Source organism: Nylanderia fulva, unplaced genomic scaffold (assembly GCF_048542155.1).
Source record: "Nylanderia fulva isolate GAGA-0341 unplaced genomic scaffold, ASM4854215v1 Scaffold69, whole genome shotgun sequence".
Classification (NCBI taxonomy): Eukaryota; Metazoa; Arthropoda; class Insecta; order Hymenoptera; family Formicidae; genus Nylanderia; species Nylanderia fulva.
Window position 1 is genome coordinate 602048 of NW_028190797.1, and position 10448 is coordinate 612495.

Below are 10448 nucleotides of genomic sequence, written 5' to 3' on the forward strand. Positions count from 1 at the left end.
TGTTGTTGAGACGTCTTCACTTTTTCCAAATGCTCGTGTAATACCGGATCGTAGTGGCTAATCAATTCTAAAATTCCCAAAAAATTTCCGTTGTTTCGCTTTCCAATAAGGTGGCTTTTCCCTCTCAGTGCTAAACCTCTTTCTCCCAGAAACAAAATTGTATCTAAAATACGTGTTAAAATTTCTTGCCATTTTTTAACTTCACCCTTGATTTGTTTACACAACAGCTTGTCAATTGAAGATTCATTTCGGATACTCATTTCCAGTCCACGCCACTTCACATAACACTGAATGTGATCTTTATTATTCTCATGTGGCTGCAGTCTTTCGTATAACTTTTTCCACGCCAGATTTTTTGAATATCCGCCCGGAGAACAAAGATAAGAACGATTCACTGTGTTTGTACTAAATAACCGACACGGAAGACAAAATAAAGCACTCTTACTGCGGCTCCAAACCAACCAATCGCGTTCCACCTTTTCACCATTAGGCAAGTTTTTGAACAGCAGCGATACGGGAAACCGTTCGTTTAACCGATCACGAAAAAAAGCAGAAGGCATTTTTTCATGGCCTCTGCGAATCACTTCATCAACTAGTTGTGGAAGTAAAAAATCAGTTTCTATAGTACCAATGTCATAGTCGTGAAGATGTCTAGTCAAGTGCATTTGAAATGTTGGTTGCTCTTCTGATTCGCGTTCTGTAGATGTGGACTTTTGAATCGTTGCAACAAAATTTACATCAGTTTCTACAGACAGATTTTCTTGCACTAGTTGCACTAGATCAGACAAAACAAAAGTAACAATTGTTTCAGCTTGGTTACAATCTGGTTCAGTTGTCGTGGATGAAGAAGTACGCGGAAACGACTGACTATCTCGCCTTTCAGTTGAATCATGACTTTGATTTGCGCTGACATCTAAATTTTCCTTAAGGCGAAAATTAAAATCAGGAAGAGTTGCCTGTCCTCTTTCTGCAATTAAATTTCTCTGTTCGCGATCTATGCGTTCTTTTCGCTTTAGCGAACCAGATTTGTGATGATAGAAATAAGACATTTCTACATTTTATTTACCTAAAAATCAACAATAATAATTTTAACAATAGTAGCATTGCAAAAAAAGAACGAGAATTAAAAGATCCAAAACAAAAATATGAATAAAGGCAAATTTACTTACCTGCATGTCAAGATTCGAGAGAACAAGCACAGAGCACAGACAGGACAGATGCTATGAAGAGACGAACGCAGTGGCAATAAAACACGACGCGACGCGTATAAACAAAAGCGCATCTAAATCTTCGACGTGGCGATAAAACACGACGCGACGCGTAGAAATAAAAGCGCATCTAATTCATCTAAACACGATTTTTCGACGCTTGCTTATAAATACGGAAACTACAGAACTGCCCAGATAGCAAAATATTCTTTAAAAAGCCAACTTTTGCAGGTATTTCATTCCGCTGCTGTGCCTATAACTTATATCTACTTCTATTAATTCTTGCAATTCATTCTTTGGTTTGTTTAAATTATATAAATAATTTTTAGATCTTGTATAACGTAGTACTTTGATTTTATAAAACATTTTCGAAAAAATATTTTTTTATATATCTAGTTACATAAATTTATTTATTCTTAATCTATATTAAGGGATGCCGGAGGTCTACTATTATCGGCCGAACCGATTATATTTTCCAACACCAAGAAGTTTTTATTGCGTTAATAGAATAACAAATGCTTTTCCACGATTAAAGTTAATACAATAATATACTGCGAAGCTGTCTCAATTTGTGATAAAAAGACAAAAAATTTTTAAATACGAGTTTTTTTTCTGGCTTCTCGCGTCACGTCATAACAATATTTGCTTGTATAAAAGTTTCACAATTTATACGTACAAAATAAGACCACTTTGCGGAAAAGATTGCATAAAGGAATATTAGTGAGCTTGCAGAAATAAGTTTAGAAGTCTAATAAAAAAGATCTTGGTTATGGAATATTTCATTCACATGTGTATGTGCGAAATGACATTTGGGAATAATACAGAGCACAAAATTAGTTGCGCGATGTCGCGATAGATGGAGCTGCAATCGTGCAGTTAGACAAGGACAGACAGTCATATTATCTTTGTCTCTCTCATGCTGTCTTGTCTTCTGACCACGGTGTGTATACGACCGTGCTTCTGACACTCTCTCTCTCTCTCTCTCTCTCTCTCTCTCTCTCTCTCTCTCTCTCTCTCTCTCTCTCTCTCTCTCTCTCTCTCTCTCTCTCTCTCTCTCTCTCTCTTTCAAATTGCTCGTTCATAATTGTATGCGAGTGATTTGAGAAAGAGAAAATATGCTTTCTAAAAGTATGTAGATATAATATGCCAATATTATATATATGTATATATATATGTATATAATATATATATGTATATATATATATATATATATATATTTTCATCATATATTTTATATATATATTTTTTTATCAAATATTCCGATTTATTATGTACGTAAAAATGCGCGTCAGATCTTTCGTATTCGCGCGGTATCAGTAGTATGTACAATATGTACCACAGTAATCCGCGCGTATTATACGTTGATATGATCTACTGTGCGACGCCTTACTCACGTCGCGCGGTGCTATACACGTTCATACGCGTAAAAAGCAGCGTATACTTGAGTTTGTGTGTTGTCCACACCATGGGACGAAAATATGACGCCAAACATTTGCCCCTTTCGAAACGTAGAGTTTCCTTCAAGAAGGGCTGGATGTACAGGTTAGTTTATTTATATACATTTTCTATATATGCATACATACACATACATATATATATATATATATATATATATATATATATATATAATATATACACATATCTATTGATTTATTTAGCAATCTGTCTATCTATCGAACTATCTATCATCTATCGATCAACCTATCTATCTATCTATCTATCGATCTATCTGTCTCTTTTCTCTTTTCTACATTGCATTCTTTTATATATGCACACGTACATAATAATTTTTTTAAAATATTGTATATTACAAAAGTAAAAATAATTAAATTTATAATCTAAAAATATATAAAAATCTTTTATGAATATAATAATTACAAAGTTTTAATAGATAATTTTTTGTAATAAATAAATGATTTATATAATTTATTCTTATCTAACTACTGCTCTGTTTTGATAATAATAGTATTATTATGTATTCAATCTCTAAAATACTTTTATATAAATCATTTATTACAAAGAATTATTTACTTTATAATCAATTATAATTATTATAGATAGGCCTGTTTATACACATACATATATATATATATATATATATTGTGTGTAAGTGTGTGTATGTGTGTTCGCGAACTCAGTAAAATACTAAAAAGAGAGAGCGCGGGAATACCGGCGCACGTGGTCGGGAAAAAGATGGTGGTTTTACGCGGCGACAATAGACGAGGCGGGGAAATAAATCACTCGCGCTTCGTAACAGTCAATGGTCTTTTTTATTCCGCACAATCACAAATGTACACAACTAATTCGTCACGATAGACAGAAAATTAATATACGAGATATAATACGATGACTTTAACGACTTATTATTTGATACGTTACTGAGAGCGATACAGAACACGTGTACACTGACTCAAGGATTACTCCAGAATGCTTCCTTCTTCCTCGTCACTACGGAAGTGACGGGACGACCGCGCTAATCAGATATCGATCTAAACGGAAATCAATATGATTGCTATCAATCGATGCTCTGAGCGACGCCGCGATCTCAGAGATGGCGCGTGCATGTCGGTTCGCACGCTCGGCAACACACTCGCACGAACATACCGCTCGCCTCGCTTATTTAATAAGCGACAGAAACAATTTATAATAAACTAATGATTAGTCACATCAGTTGACTAGGATAAATGCTAATTTACATTTTAATGTTATACATAAATGTAATTAATCTACACTTAATCTATAGATATCACAGACGCGAAATATCGGGCGTTGGGCGCCGCCCGCCGTAAGGTATGATACCCAAAAAAAAAAAAAACACACAAAAAAAAGAAATGGAACTACAGATTGTGATCCTTTTCGTCTCGATCAGCGATCGGAAGGAGACACAATTTGTGGATCGGTCGTCGAAAGGTAGAGGTAGCAGTCCTCACCTCGCAAACGCGGATCAACCCATCTTCACTCGGGAAGCACTGTGTTATACGCCCTAATTCCCATCTAGAGGGTGGAGCATTGTCATCCTTAATGATGACAATATCACCCACGTTTAAATTTGCGCGCTGATTGTGCCATTTATTGCGCTTCTGCAGAGAGTTAAGAAAATCCAAGCGCCAAACCTGCCAAAATCGGTCTCGCATCCGCTGAACGAGTTGATATCTCGTCAATCTCGATTCCGGACGATCTAGCAGCGAAGCATCAGGCAACGCAAGAAGTGGAGCGCCGGTCAAGAAGTGACCGGGAGTCAAATACGATAGATCGTCTGGGGAATTCGAGAGTCCAGCGATCGGTCGCGAATTTAGGCAGGCCTCTATTTGACACAACAGTGTCTCTAATTCGGCAATGGTTAGCGTATGTACGCCAACTATACGCTTTAAGTGGTGCTTGACCGACTTTACTCCAGCTTCCCAAATCCCGCCAAAGTGTGGAGCGGAGGCTGGAATAAAGCGCCATTCTATGCCTAACGAGGCCATAGATGATTTGACGGCACCATCGCACATACTAGCGTGAAAAATACGGTATAATTCCGTCTGCGCGCCACGGAAATTGGTTCCGTTATCGCTTAATACAATCGCAGGAATACCGCGGCGTGAACAAAATCGTCGAAAGGCGGCGATGAATGCTGCGGAAGACAGATCGGTAACGAGTTCTATGTGCACGGCACGGGTTATCAAGCACACGAAAAGGGCTATATAGGCCTTACGGGATTGATGACCACGTCCGGCGAAGGCGCGCACTGGCAAGGGTCCGGCATAATCTACCCCGACTTTCAAAAACGGACGCGCCACATTAGTTTGTATCTCGGGCAAATGAGCCATTTTCTGACTGCTCAAATTTGCACGATGTCGAGAGCAGATGACACACTGACCAATAACCGATCGTACAATTATTTTTGCTCGGAGTATCCAGTACTCCTCTCGGAGTAGACGTAATGTTAACGACGTTCCCCCATGGAGAGTGCGTAAATGTGCATCACGCACTATTATACGCGTCAGAGGAGTTTGGCTCAGGATTACTGGATGCTTCTGAGCGAATGTCAATGGAGCGTGCATCAATCTGCCTCCCATACGAATAATTCCGTCATCATCAATGAACGGATCCAAAGAAAGTAGCGAACTCGAACGTGGCAATCTTTGCTCGGCTCGCAATAAATGAAGTTCGGTCGCATATAACGACGACTGTATGACCTTGATCCAAAAGGTTTTGGCTTCCGTCATCAACCGCGTAGTGTATAAAAGTTCCGTACATGGAAGCTGTCGTCGTGTCAGTTTCACGAAGCGTAAAATTAACGCAGTTATCTTGAGCAGTTTGCTCCAATCAGAATAGCGAGTGGACAGATCCCACTCGGAGACCGGCGCTCCACTTGGTGACGTGAGTGACGACTGACCGTGCCTCAAGGTCAGAAGTCGGCAGACTATCAGAAGAGTCGACAGAGGGCCACTCTTGGGGCTCACAGGAGAGCCACGAGGGCCCGTACCACCATAGTGGATTTTTGATCAATTGAGTCGGAGAGACTCCACGAGAAGCTAAGTCCGCAGGGTTGTCCTGCGTAGGAACATGACGCCAACTTGCCTGAGGACATTGCGTTTGGATGAGAGACACCCGATTCGCCACGAATACTTTCCATGTGGCCGGAGACTTGCTAAGCCAGGCCAATGCGACGGTGGAATCCGTCCAAGCGTAAATGGGGACCTGCTCAAGATTCAACGCAGAAATGGTCCAAGCAAGGAGCCGTGATAAGAGTTCGGCCGCACAGAGCTCCAAACGAGGAACCGAGACCGTTTTCAACGGAGCAACCTTGCTCTTACTTGTTAGCAAGAAGACTTGTGGCTCGAATTTATGGATCACTCGAAGGTAGATCACGGCTGCGTAAGCGGCCTGGGACGCATCCGCGAACCCATGGATCTCGATACTTGAGTCCTCGCGGGAGTGCACCCAGCGCGGGATACAAACAGTAGCAAGCGAGATGAGTCCGTGGCAAAAAGAGATGCACCTTTCATTCAGGTCCGACGGTAGTGTCGTGTCCCAGTCGATCCTAGACAGCCACAATTGTTGAATAAGGATCTTACCGATAATAATGACAGGCGACAACCAACCTAATGGATCGTAGATTCTCGATATATACGAGAGAAAGGTGCGTTTTGTTATATGCGACGGAACTTCTGCACAAATACGAAAACTAAAAGCATCCTCCAATGGTGCCCAATATATGCCAAGGATTTTTAATTGATCATCCTCTTTAAAATCTACGTTTTGTGCAGGATCGCGAATCGTTTCGGATAAATCGGAGATTAAATCCGGACAATTGGAACTCCATTTGTGTAGAGGAAGCCCGCCCGCGTTGGTCAATCCTATCATCTGCTCTCGAATCTCGCGACATTCTTCTATCTCCGACGCGCCAAAAAATATATCGTCAACATATGAATTGAATATGACGTTATGCGCAGCCAGAGGGAAACGATGCTTCTCGTCCTCTGCTAACTGCCGCAAGACGCGCAATGCTAAAAAGGGCGCAGGAGCGGTGCCGTAAGTTACCGTCCGTAACCGATACGGAATTACCGCGTCTTTCTCCGATTGCCTCCAGAGAATTAATTGAAAACGCGTATGATCATCGTGCACGCGAATTTGCCGAAACATCTTCGCAATATCGGCGGCACACACAAACCGGTGCCAGCGCCAACGTAACAAAATGGCACATAGATCAGTCTGCAATTTTGGTCCAATAAGGAGGCAGTCGTTGAGAGACTTTCCATTGCCAGTGCGCGCAGACGCGTTAAATACAACCCTTACCTTCGTCGAAGTGCTACTTGGCTTTAATACCGGATGATGCGGTATAAAGCATCGCTGCTCCTCGACATCCGTGGGCGTATACGGACTCATATGTCCTAATCTTAAATATTCATTTAAGAAATCATTATATTCGACAGCTAACTGTCGATCCTTTTTCAAACGACGCTCCAAAGACGCATACATACGGAGCGAATTTTTGTGAGAATCCCCAATATCAATTGGAAGATTCCCCTTAAACGGCAACGCGACATTGTACCTTCCTGACGTATCACGATTAGTAGTCGCGACGAAGAGGTCCTCGCAATATTGATCCTCAGCGGATAACTGGGTCTGCGAAGGAATCTCCTCAACCTCCCAAAAGCGCTCGATCGCACGAGTCAAATCAGTATTAGGGGTCACGTGTAATGACGAAATAGTCGTATGCGACGACGATACATTGACAGGACCGTCGTCCACCGGACCGCGCAGCACCCACCCGAATCGCGAATGAATAGCATACGGCTCTCCGGGAAACTTCACCCGATCCTGAAGTATTATTTTGTCATAACAATCGGCACCGAGTATTAAGTCGATCGGCTTATCACTGCAGGGGTCGGGGTCGGCCAATGTCAGTTGTCCGACGCCGGTCCACTCAGAGGCCTTAACAAATCGTCGCGGAACATAATTAGAAAGCCGAGATAAAATAAGAGGCTCGATCACGACTACAAGCTGAGACTTATTTCGTGATCGTAGCTCAACGCGGGTGGAGTGCTTCACGACCCCGGAGACGGTGGCGCCAGTACCTGAAATTGAAGCAGAGCACGCAATGCTTTGCACGCGTAACGCTTGAGCAGCTGCTTCAGATATTAACGAGCACTCGGAGCCAGAATCTATGACTGCGCGAAATGGCAGTTTACGACCTTCAGCCGTACGCACGTGTACCCACGCTGTCGCAATTAACACCGGCCTTAACGTTTTTGACTTGGCGACTCCCGAATGACAGGAAGTTACATTAGATAACTTCGCGTGATCGTTACTCGAAACGGAAGTAACCGCGTTACTGTTTATTGACTCGGGATCCGATGTACGCGGTGAGAATGCTTGATGAAGCATTTTATGATGCCGCTTCTTACACTTATCGCAACCCGGTTTGTTTTTACAGCTCGGCGGAAAATGACCTTTAGCGAGACAATTAAAGCATAAATGCGCCGCTCGGGCGGAATCTAAACGTTCGCTCGCAGACATGACCTTGAATTTCGCGCACTTCGATATGTTATGAGCCGCGGAGCACAAATGACAAACGGAAGTATTGGTGTTCGCAACGTGCGAAGTGACCTTAGAGTCAACACCGTTTTTATGTTTTGAATTTTTCGTTACGGCATTGTCGTTCAGGCGTGTGACTCCGCTTTTAATCGACGCAACATTTAAAGCGTGTATTTTACCGTTCAGAAATTGCTCAAGTTCGTCATAATTTGGAAATGTTTCTCTTTTACCAATGTTCTCTTCCCAACTCTTTCGAATCGTCGGGTCCAGACGCATAAGCGTCATAACAACTAATATGGAATCCCACGATAATTGATTCAAGTTTTCGAGAGAGACAAGTATTTCGCGAGTTTGATTAACTAGAGTCTCTAACGCGGCCGGACTATCGCCGCTTACGGGCCTAAGTTTTAATAACCGAACTATAAGAGAAAAAGTCAAAACTTGAATATCTTGATAATGATCATTAATTAATTTCCAAGCCGATTCGAAATTTGCATCGGTAATCGGTAAATTTTTAATCAACGACAATGCCGTACCGGTCAAACAACTTTTAAGATAATAAAACTTCTGTACGTTAGACAGTCCAGACTCACGGACGACCATCGAGTCAAACATGTCTCGAAAGTGGGCCCAGTCCTTCTGATCTCCGTTGAAGGTCGGCAGAGGGATGCGCTCGAGACTGGTGAACCTCGAAGTCGACGATGCGTCGGCAGCGTCCCTCCTAATTGACGATGTCGAAGGCATGTTGCTCTGCAAGGCGGTGAGCGCGTCCGTCGCATCAAGAACGCGATCCTCCATGTCACCAAATTCGGTACCTTTGAGATAGTCACTGACGTCCGGATCAATCGAATATGCCGTTAACTCCTCGTGATTGCATCGACATTTGGCCCATAGCTGCGTTAACGTTTGGAGTTTCGTCGAGACTGTAATGGAGGCGGACGTTTCAGTGAGCCTCACAGCCGAATTGCACGTGCGATGAATAGATCGCAAATATTCTCTTTGTACAACGAGCAACGCTATAATGCTGCCCTGAGAACGGGTACGATTTCTCGATTGGTCCGTCGGTAACTTGAGCGTATCTCCAGGCATGATGACGTCACAGTTTATCACTTCACGGCCGAAGAAAAAAAAGAATAAGTTAATTCTTCAATAATTATTTACAACGTGATAGATTATCACAAGAGAGTGACTAGCGGATCTAATAAACAACAGTCTCGAACAATCGTAATGACTGGAGTCACTTATCAATCCGATAATTATCACAAGAACGACGAACGAATCCCGAAAGCGATAGATTCGGAATATCGCACTAAACTGAGTCAAATTATCACTCCGATAAATTGTCAACAAGAACGACGAACGAATCGCGATAACTATAGATTCGAATCGTCGTACGAAGTGGAGTCAAATTATCACTCCGAAAAAATTGTCAAAAAGAACGTTGAACGAATCGCGAAAACTATAGATTCGAATCGTCGCACGAAATGGAGTCAAATTATCACTCCGAAAAAATTGTCAAAAAAGAACGATGAACAAATCGCATAGTCGATAGATTCGGAGTAACGCACTAAACGAAGTCAATTATCACTCCGATAAATTGTCAAAAAGAACGACGAACGAATCGCATAAACTATAGATTCGAACCGTCGGACGAAATGGAGTAAAATGATAACTCCGTTCGTATCACTAAATGTCACTGTTCAAGTCACTGTCCGCTAGAATCGAGATTAATCGCTTCTGTTCGCGATTTCACAGACACGTAGAGAAGGGCCACGTGGCAGTCTATCACGTATTACGACACGAATGTGCACATATAAGGGCGATAACTCGATTCGTCGCTCGTGCACTCGATAGTTTATGCACTTTAATTCACCGATTCACGGACTATCCGGCTCGAAGGACCATGTTCGCGAACTCAGTAAAATACTAAAAAGAGAGAGCGCGGGAATACCGGCGCACGTGGTCGGGAAAAAGATGGTGGTTTTACGCGGCGACAATAGACGAGGCGGGGAAATAAATCACTCGCGCTTCGTAATAGTCAATGGTCTTTTTTATTCCGCACAATCACAAATGTACACAACTAATTCGTCACGATAGACAGAAAATTAATATACGAGATATAATACGATGACTTGAACGACTTATTATTTGATACGTTACTGAGAGCGATACAGAACACGTGTACACTGACTCAAGGATTACTCCAGAATGCTT

General features: G+C 42.1%; 2 protein-coding genes across 2 annotated transcripts; both read right to left on the reverse strand.

The window, feature by feature from the left end:
• Positions 1 to 4045: 4045 nt before the first annotated feature.
• On the reverse strand, positions 4046 to 5419 carry LOC146720457 (uncharacterized). Its single transcript, XM_085488403.1, has one exon. The coding sequence runs from the start codon at positions 5417 to 5419 to the stop codon at positions 4046 to 4048; it is 1374 nt and encodes a 457-aa protein (XP_085344529.1).
• A 100-nt stretch (positions 5420 to 5519) lies between these two features.
• On the reverse strand, positions 5520 to 9323 carry LOC114932808 (uncharacterized). The gene has a single exon (XM_029305210.2). It carries the CDS (start codon positions 9321 to 9323, stop codon positions 5520 to 5522), a length of 3804 nt encoding a protein of 1267 aa, XP_029161043.2.
• Positions 9324 to 10448: the final 1125 nt, after the last annotated feature.